Raw genomic sequence first — 15,897 nt, forward strand, 5'->3', positions numbered from 1 at the left:
GGCTCAGGGCCATGATTCCAGGGTGTACTGGGGATCATTTTTTACACATGGAAAACATCTTTGCAACACTTGTGTGTTTCATATGTTTCACAGTTTGACCAGATGGCCATTTAAAAGTCAACAGTTAAGACAGCAGACGGCTGTTTCCTTGCATGATCACCTGTAGACAGCATGGCGTCACCTGTTTTCCACAAGTGATTTATGTGATGACACCCAGCCCACAAGTCTTTGCATGTACACCGAGCATAAACATTTAGCTTAGGCAGCTAGACATGGAAGTGAAAATAAAGGCGATCGTGCCATTTATTTTAAAAAGATTCCTTTAAGAAAGTTGCCAGACATGTTTGAGACCTTTCAACATGCTCATTAACAACAATTTAACAGTCTGATAAGCAGTTGGTGCCGGATTAACATCCTTACATTAAGGAATAACCCGGAAGGCCAAAATCACCATGAAGTCCAACGTTAAAGCCATCAACACGCTGATCTGTAGACCCCAGTAAACCCCATCATTAGTCCAGTAGATGTCGTAGTTGCCATACAATTTTGCAGAACAGACTAACAGAATACATTTGATAACTCCAAAACAAAATTGACCAGAGTGTGATATTAAAAATGTGACTTAATTTGTTAGTAAATTAATGAGCTATCAAAATGCAGACTGTTGAGCTGACACCTCCTCCACTGGGAACGACAGCAACAAGACACAATTATCACAATATTAATAATATTACAATCATAATTGTAGTAATAATAAGAATTAGTAGACTAGTAGTAGTAGTAGTAGTAGTAGTAGTAGTAGTAGTAGTAGTAGTAGTAGTAGTAGTGGCACTAGTAATTACCGTAATATATGCTGGTCTTCACTCAGACACACACTCAGTTACTGCTGTACAACAATTGTGAGGTGTGTTAATATATGAGCGAGAGAGCGGGAGAGAGAGAGAGAGAGAGTGAGAGAGAGAGACTTTGGTTGGATGAACTCAATAGTAAACTACAGGAACGGGAAGATCAAGTTTCGTTTCTCATGTTTTGCATCAGCGTCAGGTATCATATGGTTTTTCAGCCAAGGACACACGTACTCAGACAATCCAGTCTAATTGCACCTATTAATGTCCCTTTGTATTTTAAATGCAGATTATCCATCCATCCATCCATCCATCTTCTACCGATTTATCCTCCACCTGAGGGTCATGGGGGGTGCTGTCATTCTATGCTTTCTATTTTTACCGTCATCCTGTACAGTTGTTTTTTAAATGGGCGTTGAGAGAATTGAGTGTATATATACATATATGGAGGGAGAGAGATTCCCATTAATTCAGTGAAATAAATTAAGTAAACTTTCTGTTATTTAAAGTTTGGAGTGTGGGTTTAAGATTATGCATGGTAGAACAGGCTTATCATTATAATTATAATTATTATTGTTATTATTATGATTATTGTTGTTATTATTGGCACCATTTTGGGTACAACCACCAACAATTATGTCACAGTCAAAGTAAGTGAATTCCTATATTTTCTTCCCTCTGATGTGAATATTATTGGAGGCTACTGACTTATATCCACAAGATTATGCTGCTCCACTGCAGTATGAAAAGGACTTTTTCCAGTAAAATGCTATATGAGATAAACCTGAATACCAGGGTTGCAGAGGCCAGTGGCCGATCATGGCCCTATATTTTACTATACTATTTTACTATTTTACTATATTTTACTTCCTCCTTAGAGATAAAGAAAACTGATACTTAACTGATGCTGTCAAGGAAGTATGTTTGTGAGGCATCTTCCCTGATAGACACCATCTGTATGGGAATGTGGGTCAGTGAGGAGTGCTGGTGTTTTTGCGTCATTGAACAAGGAAGTAGGAAGTAATGAGCTATATATAAATAAATAAATAAATAACATTTTTCAACTTAACTCATCACTGACAAAGGTTCCATCAATGGTTATCTCACCTGACAATCAACAATCTCTGTCACACATTATATACCAACGTATCGAACACATTTTCAGTCATGCAGTTGCATAACAATATCTTAAAATGATAGCTGAGGATTAAAACAATAAAAAATAAATAAATATTGTGAAATGCTCCAACCGTCACTGTCTGGTTTTTGTTCCCGCAAGAGCCGTATGCAAGCCAGTTTGCACTGGTTTTGCAGACAGCTGCTTCCTGTTATAACAGAGAAACCAAGAAAGTGCAGCTTGGTTCAGCTGATATGTGATGTTCGTGTGTTCTAATGTATAAATAACTCGCTCGCCTGACGTCCGCGGCACTTTCATGCAGGCAACAGAGTTGTCAGAGTTGCATGAACAGCCAATGAATAAAGAGTCGTAAATGACAAAGAAGGTTTCCACTTGTTTATTAAGGGACGACAAAGAACAATTTCCATAACAGCGGTTGTATGAGATACTGACACTGGGGCTGGTTAATTTGCTACTATTCATCATGGAAACACAAAAAAGACGTACTGTACTACACCACACAGGATGGAAACATGGTTATAATCAGACTGTGCTGTGTCTAAATGGCATGAATTCACACTCTGAATATGTGGATACAAGACAAAGCTAACTATTGCTATTTCACAGGCATTTATAGACTGTCTGACCCTGGGAACAATAAACCTGTCCCTGATAACCTGAGGGGTCGGGATGTTTCATAACTAGACATTCTGGGATGTTAGGCCCAAGACAATTCAGTAACTTGTAGACCAATAGAATCTATCCCTTTACATACACCAGTGCAGTGATTTAAGGACAGGTGTGATATGGTCAGGACTTTTTTTTTTACTTTAAATACACCATTACAATAATTTAACCTGCTGAAAATAGAGGCACACGTTTTTCTGTGTCCTGCTTTGATAGAAATCCTTTAAATCTTTAAAGCGTTTACAAAGTTCAGGTCTGAGTACTGAGATTAAGTGTTAAGTGCTGTTGATTTAAGTGGAGCACATCATTAATCTTTGGATACACTTACTCAGTTAATGTAATGAACAATAGTCACAGGGTGTGTAATAGAAGATTGCAGGAACAACGTGATGAACAAATCCTATAAGAATGTCTCCATATAGCCTTGAAACACACCTGCCATAAATTTTCTCCCCCAAAATTCCATTGTTTGTCTCTATGCCTGGTATCAGCAGACTCCCACCTGCTGCTCCAGGCGATTAAAACCCAAACATCAACTCCTTCACCCAGAACTACTGCACTGACAGCCTTGATGCGCTATGCTCTGTGTTCCTCTTGCAAGAACAATACAACTCACAAAGACAGCTGCTGTTCTGAAGTCCTTATTCCAACACTCACTATGGTCTCATTAGGATTCTGCCACAACAGGCGAGACTGTAATGGAGAGCAGTGTGTTATCAGTGGGTATGGTAAGAGATGCTGTAACACCTCATAATCTGAGTTTGTGGGAGCATGCAGATATTGGACTGAAGTGGAGAGTACAGCCACGACAAACCCTTCATGTGAATTTCAAATGAAGCAAAGTAGTCCCAATCTTTTAAGGAACATTTTAACCAATTTAGCCTAGTACCATAAAAAATTAAGTTTACGTTGCCTCACTGTCCTCAAGATGTACGCATTTGAAACTTTAATGAGTGCAATATTATGGAGAGATTGCTTTGGATCAAGAAAGTATGAATTTCTTGATAAATCATTTTCAATGAGTAGGCACAGCACCCCCCTTCGACCCTCCGGTGGAGAATAAAGCAGTAGATAATGGATGGATGGACAATTTTCAATTAACTTTTTTTAACTTTTAGTTTTGATGTGGGCCTGTAGTTAATTATTACTTAGGAAAAAATCACTCTAACAAGGTTAGGGTAGATAGCACTACGTTTACTTGGTTCAACTCATCTTAATGATTTTTAATATAGATAACTTTGTCTCCTCAAAGTAGAAATCACATTTATCCTGTCGGCTTCATTATGACAGAAAAATATGACCTTATGGCCAGTATATTACAATGAAAAAGAGCATATAAAGAGCATATAAAGCCTCTTTTCCATCTATGGTCCCAGCTCATCACAGCATGGTTTATGTTGGTTTTCCACTACAAAATAGTACCTACTCAACATAGGCAATCATCACTGCACGGCTGCGTGAAACTGCTGTGACTTCATTTTACACACAAACAAGTGACTAGTGACTTGTAAGGCAGTTGTTTTCAGTGTAACTGAATCATTCGAATCAGTTAAAAATGTGTTCAGTACTTCCTCCATAACCGGAGCACAGACTCTGTCTGACACAGCCAGTGGACTGAAATACAGTGGCAGGGTTTGTGATCAGCAGTGCTGTCGCTAAACACATCAGACTCCTCTGTTAATATTGACATTTTAGACATTTCCCTAGTAATTGTTGGAGATTAACACGTTTTTAGGATTGTTAAGTTCTTTTCAACTGATCTTCAGTTCGGCATTGTTCGGCTTGATTCTTGTGTCCGACGTTTCTTCCTGTGACGGCTCGACGTCACGCATAGTATCGTCTCAGCTCGCTTGGAACCTCGCCAGAGAACCAGGTACTATGCTAGTGGCGAGGCGAGGCAAGTCTAGAGTGCGGTTTGTATGTACTTAACGGGTGTGTCAAACCCTGGGGAGTCAACCCTTGCTCTCTGACGTGCGTCCTTTGTCACGTCTTATGTTGTTATAGATTGTGATGAATCTATAGCAACAATCCCAACAAACCCATAACCCAGCGAACCAAAGTAGGAATAACATGTTGGAAATGGAGTGACATGGTGCTCTTGGTGAATATAATCCAGTATAAAGCGAAGGCCCATGGCCGAGCGAAAGAGAATCGGACTTTTAACCAGAAGTAAGGTCCCCGATCCCCAATGGATACTCTATATCAGGGGTCACCAACGCGGTGCCCGCGGGCACCTGGTAGCCCGCAGGCAGCCAATACGGTGCCCGCGGGCTCACTTCACTTCACCTCACTTGCATGTATCCGTATGATCGCTCAGTAAAATATCTTTGATATTGTCTATAAAAACTGATAATCGTTAGGAGTAAGCACTGGAATGAATTTGTATGCAGTTGAATGCATAATATTAATCATTTAAATGGTAAACAAAAAAAAATATATTATATGGTAGCCCTCCATATTATTTTTTACCCTTAAGGTAGCTCTCTTTCTCAAAAAGGTTGGTGACCCCTGCTCTATATTGACCCCAGCCACAGGGTGTCACATCCAGTGCTGGGTCCCAAGGCCAGATAAATGGGAGGGTTGTATCACGAAGTGCATCTCTGCCAAACACAGATCATCATTAAAGTCAACTTGGGAGTTGTCTAGCCCCGCCCCATGGTCCTTTTAATGTCGTCTGTGTTGTGTTGTCTGTCGTGTCTGTCAGTCTCATCGCAACACAAAGTTATGGCTCTGTGATCGCGTAATGCGACCATAGCAACAGATGAAAAGATCATGAAGCATTAGCCAGGGTGGCAATTTGACTCTCTCCATAAATTAAGCGTACAAGTAAATGTACAGATAGATGGATGTGGTTGAAATTGAAAGAGTTCACGAAAATACGTTTCTTGGAGTAATAATAGATGACAGAATCAGCATGAAAATAACACAATATTAAACATGTACAAACCAAACTGTGAAGACATATCTCAGTATTAAACGAAGCAAAGTAGGTCTGAAAGTTTGACTGACGAGTATCAGCTAATACGTGGCCACGAGTTACAGGATGTGCATCTCATAGCTGCTCATAGGACCTATAGCTCTTATGGAGTGAGATCTTCGATGTTGTACCTGGAATCTGCAGGTGACATTCTCCTGGTGTGTGGTTCCCAACCCTGAGTGCATCCTCTTCCTCTGTATTAACACAGGTATTCACTGAACTGTTCATCTTTGCGGCCCCTTCCTGATGTACACCTGGATCTTGGGGTTTTCATTCAGAACAGTTTTAAATTGATTTCATTAAAAGTACAAAGCAAAACGCAAGTTTGTCTGAATAAAACGAATCACTTGTCAAGGTCAAGGTCCAGGATCATGAGAGAATGCTGTGAATGTTTTTTTGTCTGTGTGTGTGTGTGTGTGTGTGTCTGCTCACTTCATCGAAAACACACACCTGCTATCACTGAATGCAATGCTGCAGTTTTTTTTAGTGGTAGCACACCAAGAACAGAAACTGAAAAATAAACTGATGCAAATTCTTCAGGTGTGTTGTTAACCTAACAATGCAAAGCATGCTGTGTAATTGTCCTGCTCTTTCAGGAATGTAGTACATTAATTAATTAAGAACACACCATGTTCTTTCCAGCTCACACATTGTTTCTCCCATTTACACCATTATATATCCGGTTCAACCTGTTTCTACATGACGATCAACATGATGCAAGATTTCTGCTTGAAATAAAAGTACTGCGGAAGTCCCTGACGTTAGTAACAATATATTTTAAAATCTAAATGACTTGCTGAAGAAAGCTATATCTTTATTTGCTTCTGTACATCTTTCTCCTATTATGTGAGTGATTTAGGCTCATGTTAAACACCCGATGCCATGAAATTATAACAAGTTATTTGATATTAAAAGAGAAAAAAACACAATTTGTTTACAGTTTAAAATGCAGTCCCACAAGACATACAGTCATGGTCTCAGTGGGTGTTACCTTGACAGTGTTGCCAGGATAACATCATGATAACACACAGTACCTGCACTAAGTACAAATACAGAAGAGTAATGATTATTTTCTCCTTTCATAAAATACTCCTCCACAAAGGAATGAAACTTTGCTATCTCACCGCCATGCCACACATATCACCGTGGGCCAGCATGAAGGTTTGACTGGTCATTATGACCTGTTATCTATGGACATGTAATGTTTGTAGTGATCCAAGCTGTAGGATTTGATATCAAATCATGCCCTCTGCTGTTCGGGCAAGAAGGTTATATTTGAGCGAGCGCATCGTATCGTATCTGTACTTTACTTTGTTATTTGTATTTCTAGCAACTTGTACTTGTACTAGTGTCTAACTATCTTTGTTACTTGTTACTATAAATTAGCAACTCACATTCCCAAAAGCACAAACCTAACACACTCAAGATAAGGCCAGCTGCAACTGGTAACCCATGGCACCCATCATTTGTCTACAGACTGTGCCTCATTATATCTTTGTTGTACATAACCCAACTGGGACAAAAGGACCGATTTCTCAACTGTGCAGTCCTCCCCAAGGTCGACTCTAGGTAGAAGCAGAAGAGGCTCCGGGACATTTATTTTGGACCTGACGTCTTTCTACACTTCCCCATTTCTCCAAAACCTTAGACGTACCTTAACTCCGGGATTCACAGGCAGACTGACAGAAAATGCCCAACTGTTAACATCTCCTCATTCATGTTTGCCATTGTCTCAGTTCTCCTCAGATCTCAGAGCTGTTTCCAATAAAGCTTTTCAATCACCGACTCCAGAAACTCTCTCGTCTCTTCTGGTAATAAAAATCTCCCCAACAGTTTCTACCAAATACAATCAGAAAAAGAAGATATTCATATTTATATAGCGCTTTTCTAGCATTGATGAGCTGCTGTACACTATAGTTTTGCCATTCAGTCATTCACACGCTGCAACATGGGGTTAAGTGCCTTGCTCAAGGACACATGGATGAGCAGAGCCAGGAATTGAACCCACAAAATACTTGTACTTTTACTCAAGTATCACTTTTAGGTACTTAATACAAGACTGCAAGCACATAATGCTGTAACATACTAAGATATAACATTTTCCATTACACGTCCAGTGTAACAGCTCCTTCACTCTATCACCCTTCCGCTCAGGTGGTGCATACAGTTTTAAAGTTTTTTTTCTTTCTTTTTAGCAAACTGTCTGGTTGAGACACTTACTGATTGGATGTTTTCATAAGCATTGATGTCTTCCGTACATACTGGCACTCTGCGTCTCCCTTGGTCAAACCGAGGGTTCTGTAACCTACGGCTCCTCAGACTCTCTGTAGGGGCTCCCTGTAGCTTTGAAAAAGAAAGGATTTTTTTTTCATTTCAAATGGAACACATCAAGGTGATGTATTTAATTGTTTTAATATATAATCGAGTATAAAAGGCATCACATCCTACCTCTATACAGCCCACCAACTGCATCCACAAGAGTACGTCAACCCAATCCTGACAATGAACTGGCCAGCGAAGAGGCATAATATGAGAGCTATCATAAAACATGCAATAAAACGTCAAGTTTTCTTTTCTATACTTTCTATAATTTCATGAATACACCAAAACGTTCACCAAAAAGTTATTTTACAATACCTTTTTTTGCAGATCCAGATAAACTTGATCTGATGAAGAGGCAAAAAAAATGGCTTCTTTGAAAGTAAAGGTTGCAGACCGCTTCACCATATTGTGCAAAACATCTGTTTTTGTGTGACAAGGAGCCATCTGCAGCATGGGTGAGGTCATCTTGCATATTATGTCTTATAATACATACAGTAATATTTTGCAGTAATGATACCCCTGATACATTATTATGTATGCGCGGGGGATATTTCAAAACACATCTACTGAATAGTGAATAAGGGGCATCACAAATCAGTTGTCTTGTTGAGGCGTTCACTGAAGCTTACGGGCTGCATGGAAACTTTCACCATGTATCGTGTTCTTATCCGTCGGTAAGAGCCCATCAGTGTTCTTGACAACGTTACCAGTGGTTTATCTACGCAACGTAGTTTACCTTGACATTACTTACTTTGTGTATATAAATCAACTGTTTCCTCCTATTAGAAGGGCAGGGGTTTCTTTGCTTAAGAGCCACATTGAGTAAACGCTTTATTATAATTATTATTATTTTTTACAGAGATTTACATCTTCTGTTGGAACCAATGGGCGGGGAGCTGAGAGCCACAGACAAGGTTCAAGTTTGAGCAACGTGTCAAAAAGATATAGATTTAACAACTGATTTCAATACAATATATAGATACAGAATAGTCCTTTAACCAGTCAGGGCTCAATGATGGCCGTATGTTCCCATGCTTGACCCTAAAACAGAACACTGTTAAAATAAAACAAAAAGGTTATTTGCACAGTATCTGCAATATGTTTATTAGTTGATCTATCTTACACAAAAAGGGAGGAAAAATCAGTTTTCTTTAAATGCAGGATAAAATTAATTTGATACTGAGAACAGAGAACCACCCTCTTCAAAACGAAAACAATTGAAAAAGACAGACAGCGGCTCAGAGCACATCGGAAATTCGGCTCGATGATAAAAATACTGCCATGTTCTGTCCTTAACAAACTCCTGCAGGCAGGAATCCAGAAGGTCACAGTCACAGCCGACAGCAGAGTTTACATGGAATGTCCTCAGGAAGGAAAAACTTCAGGTCACACTATGGAAAGGATGACTTCTTATGTGATGTCCTTCTGTCGAGGAGGCCTGTGAATGTTCCTGATCACACATTTCACCATCCACTCAATACCTTCGTTCACTCCGTCCCTGCACAACATGAAAGTATGAGTTAGTCAAGTAATAGAATTTCATGATTCAAGGACATTTGTGATTCCTATTTAATAAATAATGTCAGTATACAGCAGTGTTTTCTGTGTCGTTTGTTTCCTCTTCGTTGAATTTCATTGGTCGACGACACCGTATTGTGCTGGTATGATGCCACTTTACACAGCCAATGCAGCTTTTGCCATCAAACCCACACACCCAACTGTGGAGACGCAAGCCAGATCAGGGTTTGCCTTCCAAAACTACAATGGGATGAGCTTAACTGCAATGCTGTCGATGCATAACACAACGCTATATCGTTTACACAGTAATTTGCCACAATTTATCACTTAGAAATGAACACCAGTATTATTTTTAAAAATACGATATGACACAGCCTTACCGAGGAGGCATTGTGTAGTGTGTCCCTGGGCACATTATTTTCTTTTGACTACATAAACAACACTGTATATGTCCATGTTCCTACATGTCCTCAATTGTTTTGTAGTTGCATCTTGTTCAGAAGAGTCATATGCAGTGTGCAGAGACAACAAAATAGTTGTGTTGATCCTGAAAACCAGTGCAGTTTGCTCTCACAGTGAGAATTAATAAAGACAAAATCCTAACCACAACCATAATGGATAATAAAGGATTGGTCCGATATTAAGGCGAAGTAAATTACATCCCTGTTGCATGCACTTTATCATCTCAGAGCAGCAGTCTTACCCTGTGAGGGCAGTACAAGGCTGCACTAAACAGTCCCTCTTGCCAATCTTTGGGGCACAGTCGCTGAAGGATGTTTTAATGTCCGGCACTGACATACAGTCCTGGGAAGAGAGGAATCAACAGTCAACGGTCAGAGCGACAGTCCAAAATAAAGAGCTGTCCAGACTCATAATGGACATCATAAAAGTTTATTTCAAAGTTTTACTTAATATATGGATATACTATAAAGAAAACTGATGCTACTGTATGTGCAAGTTTATCAAGTTTACTGTGGCATAATAAAAATGTAAAATAAGAGTAAACAAAGACTGAATGTCTGATCAAAGATGGTGATGATTTAAAAATGATTGTCCCAGTAATAGGAAAAAGATCTAAGAGTACCGGAACATCCTGCTTGTTGGCCAGCACCAGGAGAGGAACACCTTCTAATGCCTCATTGCTGATCATTTTCTCTGTAAGGGAAGAGTTCATTCAACAATTAGCAAAAAACCTTCTATTATCACAATTGCCTTCTTGTTTTTGTTTTATTTATGTATGACAAAGCATTTTATATCATAAGTTTCAGCTGACATACAGTAAAACTGTCAAATAAAGTAAGTATTAAAGTAAGTACTAATCCTATTTACACATACGTTGCATGGATAATGTATAATACTATGGAAAAACAAAACATACAATAAAAATATCCAGAAATCAACAAATGTAATAAATCATAAAAGCCCATAAGGAATATCTTAACACATAAATGCTCAAACAAACCCACAAGACAGGGAAAAGGTGGCAGCCATAACCCCTGCCATATTTCTCATGAGTCAATATTTCTTGTGGTAACAATTCTAATGTTTGCATGAAAAACTTCTTGACATTAGGAGCTCATTCATGTTAATAAATAATAACTTAATAAATAAAAACAGCAGTTAAAAGTAAATTCTATCTGTAATGACGAGTTAGAAAGATAACTTTTACATTATGGACAGTGTGGAAATAAGGATTTATATGATTAAGTTGTTGTACACACAGGTAGACGTAGAATTACATTGGGTTACTCACCAAAGGCCTCCTTTGATTCCGACAGGCGTGCTTCATCAGTTGAATCGATCACATAGATGACTCCATGGGATTCTGCATAGTACTATAAATACAATGAGGAAGACAAAACGGGATGTAAGAGGAGAATGTACAGCTGAATGTTAGATATACTTTGCTAAACATGCTTGCTAAAATATGTGGTGACAGATGAGAACTACGATAGATTTTATAGATTATATGCGAACGATGCGGTGTTTCGTTCACCAGTCATTAGATTCGCAGGTTCTCAGACAGAAACAATTTTGCAGTAAATAATAAAGTAGATGTATGTTGCCATGTTTACATCAAGAAAATACCATGAGTAGTACAGTATTTAAAACACTTTCAAAATGCAACAGCTTGTCAATGCAAAGACATGGTTAAAAGCAAATTACAGTATATCCCCAGCCTGAGAAAGTGCCTTACAGCTTTTTAATTTCTTAAATTGCCAACATTAAACTTCAACCAGCCAATTAATCACTCTTTATTTACATATATAGCAGATTTCATACAAGGTTGTTGTGGAAATATCTGTGAGTTCAGCGGGCGACAGAAGAAACGAAAGGTCAAGTGTTCACCAAGTTGTCTTTGTTTTTTTTAATTCGGCAGAGGGAAACAGCGAACAGGAAACGGTGCTTTTACACAGTACATAGCAGTCTGCAAAAGACTTCCACCGAAACGGATGTTACGGGGTTTTTAAATCGCTCGGTGTATCTTGCACAGGAAAAAAGCCGTTTGTATCATGAGACGCTTAAGTTTCTTGGAACAGATGTACGTGCACATTAATAACATGTCACGTGTTTGTTTGTCTCTATATGTGTAGAGCTACCGAAACAAGAGGCAAACGCAGGTAAAAGAGAAAAGTAGTAACATTACATTTTATAATGTAATGTAATGGATAAGTGAACCAATAGTTTAAATAATAAAGCAAATAAGTAGATATGAGGTAAGAATGTTAAAGGACACTAAAGAGTAGAATAAAAATAATTTGTATCAGACGACCCTAAAATTAAATAAAAGACTACAAATAAATAACAAACCTCAGGTAAAATCCTGGTTCAGAAGGTGGGTCCTAAGTTTGTTTTTTTCTGCCCTCCTAAAGTTGGTTATAATTAAAGCTATACTTACCTGCATTTTTACACTTTTCTTTTGTAATCTTAAATTGCTCCTAATAAGAGTGTTTGGAGACTCTCACATGCAGTTACTGAGCTCAACAAGCAGCGGGGACAACCTGAGCACTAAGTGTCCAGGCTACTAATGAAGTGCTCTGAGACATGCAAGAAATGTATGTATACATGCATTTATGTATAAAATATCTTTGTATGTGTCAGTATGAAACTGCTGAAGATTTCCCCTGAGAAAAGTGTCACTCACCTTGTCCCAGAGAGACTGGAGCTCTTCCTGACCTCCCAGATCCCAGAACATTAGTCGAGCCTTACCCACATCGATTGTGCCAACTGTGGAAAAAAAATTGCAGGTGAATCAATTACCTGCTGTAAATTAAGAGATACAAAGCATCAGATGATCACAGTGCAAGCGAGGTGGACTTAAAAAGTGAGCTCATGACAAGAGTCACAGTTGCGTCTGTATCTGGATCACCATCAAAATCGAATAATTTCTCTATTGGACCATTACCCACACCCCCAGAAAATGTGTGTGTGTGTAAATAGGACCAAACACATAATCTCCATGGTGTGATTTCAGAAAAGAGCAGCACATTTCAGTTTTGCTTGGATTTTTTGTCACACTAATCCATCACACCCACTGTCACTTACTGTTCAGGCCAACTGTAGTCGTGATCTTCGATAAACTCATTCCCTTGTAGTTCTTACTGAACTTCGTTTTGGTTTGTTCCAAAAAGGTCTGCAGTGAGAGAAAGATGACAGTCAGCTTTATGCAGACTTTAGGCATTATGAATTACAGTATTTACTAGGGGTGGGAATCAAAGGGTATCGCAAGATATGAGACAATCATATATTGATATTATGATATCTGTCTGACTGAAGAAAACAAAAGTTTTCTGAAGATTTGCACACTGTTACATACTTGGTCAAATGCATTTTTACAGAAGGAAAACATTACAAATAGCATCATGAAGTTAATCCCAGAACTGTGCTTGTAACCCAATCTGCACCTTGATGCAATGTAATAGGTTCTTCCCTGGTCGATTAAATATTTGTTTATTGTTATTATTAAATATCGTTTGTGTTCTCTTGCTGACAAACAAATAGACGACAGGCAGGAACAGTCCCAACCCAGGTGAGAGACTGGACTGAGCCCCTTGGACTCTTTGGAGCGGAGTGGAGCTCCATGGAGGAAAGGGGGTCATGTCAGACTTGTGTCCGCCCAGGGGAGCCCGTGGTCTGGGTACTCCAGAGTGCACAGGGCCCCCTGGAGTAGTGTGGAGGTCCAGAGAGACAAAGGAGTCATGTCAGACTTGTGCCCGCCCAGGACCACAGGTTCGCAATTTTGGGAAACTTTTCACAGACGCCCTGGCAGCCACGGTCCTCCATCTGAGAACCATTATAATAAACAGAGGAATACTGATAATCGAAAAAACAGTGCAACTCACCGTTTTACCGGCGTTGTCAAGTCCCAGGATCAAAATGCAGTATTCGTCCTTTTGGAACATGTATTTATACAATCCAGATAACAATGTATACATGATTGAACAATTGTAAACAACACCAGTTATTCGTGTCTATGTTAGCTCGATCAACTAGCCTAGCCTACAAAAGAGGCTAAACAATAGCAGGTTCCGTCGCTGTGGCTTCATTATACTGGAGCTAAACGAATACGCCTCACATAAAGAGAGATTAACGTACACAGGCACACAAAAAATCCAGTAAAGTCGACGTTTGAAGCTTTCTCCGTACAAACACCACACCGATGCTACGTGTTGTCTTAACCAGGAAGTGAAACAGCATGAATTGTGGGTAATCGAGTACAGAGTAGGTTCAATAAACCGTTTATGTGAACAGAGCACACGAAAGATAAAAAACTACATTTCCCACAAATCATCTTGATATTAACTTTAAAAGTAATCATCCGAAAGTTTGTGTTTCTCAGGGGTAATAACGAAATAATTAAAGCTTAGACGACCATCACTGTACAATCACCCCTTGTTTATTGTACTTTCCATGGCGTTATTGTTGTTTTTTACGGAATAATAATTTCTGCTGTGCAACATTCATTACCACCACCACCATCATCATTATATCACATTAATTGACCTCCACCCTATTTTCCCACATTTCTAAGAGTTTTTCTTTCTTTCACAAAATACTATTACGTAGTTCGCCATAGTTTTTTGTGCGCATGTTATAGCTATCACCAAATATTGTGGAAAAAATGACCCATTCATTTACTATTTAAAGTGCTTCCAAAAAATTATGTGGTATGATAGGGCATAAATTGAAGGTAAACATAAGGAACATGAGACCTAATTTTGAAAATGTCCTAGATTAAATTCAAGATTCTTTATTTGTCACATGAATTGTTATACCTGTAAAACCAGCAGTGAAATGTATCCCAAGACTGCGCTGACACTCAATTTAAGAAATGTGGGACCATAGGGTTTCCATCCATCCATCCATTATCTAACGCTTTATCTTTCACCACAGGGCCGCAGGGGTGCCATAGGGTTTCATTTTGAGATCTTAGAAATCTTAGAAATATGGGAACATCCGATTGTGGGAACATAGGGCCTAGTTTTCTAAATGTTCAGTGAAAAAAACATCACTTAGAAATGTGGGAACATAGGCTTGTGGGAACATAGGGCCTAATTTTCAACATTTTCAGTGAAAAAAAAAATCCTTAGAAATGGGGTAACATAGGGCTGTGGGAACATTGGGCCGGCCCCATTATAATATAGTACGTGATTGAGATTAAAAATTCGGTATGACACAAATTAATAAGGCGCAAGGCACTCAACCCATATTATTATATAGCCATTATTACCGGATGTCGACAAACAACAACAAACAAAATCTGCAAATAACTTCCACAATTTTCGTCACATATAGTCTACTCTGACATATCAGCAGTAGAAGCAACCAATAAACTGGTAAGTATTCTTTTTCCAACGTAAATGTGGAGAATTTCCCAACATTAGCAGCCTAGATGGCGGCAAAGTGCTTCCATATACGATCCCACAAGCCACCACGACTTCATTCATACTGGAAACTGTTGGAGGCAAATTCACAATCGTTCAAAAGTGGTTAAAGTGGTTTTGTGCATCAGAGTTTATTTTGTGTTCATTGTTCATTTAATATGTTTACAGCAACGGGAATACATGAGTGACTGTAGTTTTTTTTATTCTTGGCTAGGGGAAATTTGCAGCAGTGGCCTGGAGGTCAGGGGTGGATGAACTTGTACGGGGTGGGTAGGATCTTCTATTGAGTTGAGATAGGGTTTTGCTTGGTTGACTGACAATCTGGGAAATCTTTGATTTATTTTTTGTGATGTTAAAAATGAGAAAAGGCTCTATAATTGATCATTTATTTATTAAGATGTAACATATTTGGTTAAGTTTTACAAGCCAGCATGCTTCAAACTGAGTTGTGTGGTGTAACAGATCAAACCAAACGTTCCAAACAGAGCAGCCCCACAAATGAAAAGTATTTTGTGAATTAAGTGGCTGCATCATTGTTATCAGTGA

At 38.9% G+C, this 15,897-nt stretch overlaps 1 protein-coding gene across 1 annotated transcript; it reads right to left on the reverse strand.

Annotated features, from left to right (window-relative positions):
* Positions 1 to 9,081: 9,081 nt before the first annotated feature.
* arfrp1 (ADP-ribosylation factor related protein 1) lies at positions 9,082 to 14,136 on the reverse strand. The gene is made up of 7 exons (XM_083892844.1): positions 13,810 to 14,136; positions 13,013 to 13,100; positions 12,612 to 12,694; positions 11,220 to 11,301; positions 10,551 to 10,621; positions 10,170 to 10,270; positions 9,082 to 9,446 (listed from the first exon to the last, which is right to left on the reverse strand). The coding sequence occupies exons 1-7, from the start codon at positions 13,900 to 13,902 to the stop codon at positions 9,359 to 9,361; spliced, it is 606 nt and encodes a 201-aa protein (XP_083748970.1). The 5' UTR covers positions 13,903 to 14,136; the 3' UTR covers positions 9,082 to 9,358.
* Positions 14,137 to 15,897: the final 1,761 nt, after the last annotated feature.

This window comes from Microchirus variegatus (assembly GCF_963457635.1).
Source record: "Microchirus variegatus genome assembly, chromosome: 7".
In the NCBI taxonomy this organism is placed as follows: Eukaryota; Metazoa; Chordata; class Actinopteri; order Pleuronectiformes; family Soleidae; genus Microchirus; species Microchirus variegatus.

Bases quoted from the DNA above. Each gene is read 5' to 3' on its own strand.
- arfrp1 (XM_083892844.1), bottom strand. From the start codon at position 13,902: ATGTATACATTGTTATCTGGATTGTATAAATACATGTTCCAAAAGGAC. The intron at 13,101-13,809 runs GTGAGTTGCACT...CTCTCACTGCAG, and splicing joins TTGACAACGCCGGTAAAACG to ACCTTTTTGGAACAAACCAA. The intron at 12,695-13,012 runs GTAAGTGACAGT...TTTTTTCCACAG, and splicing joins GACTACAGTTGGCCTGAACA to TTGGCACAATCGATGTGGGT.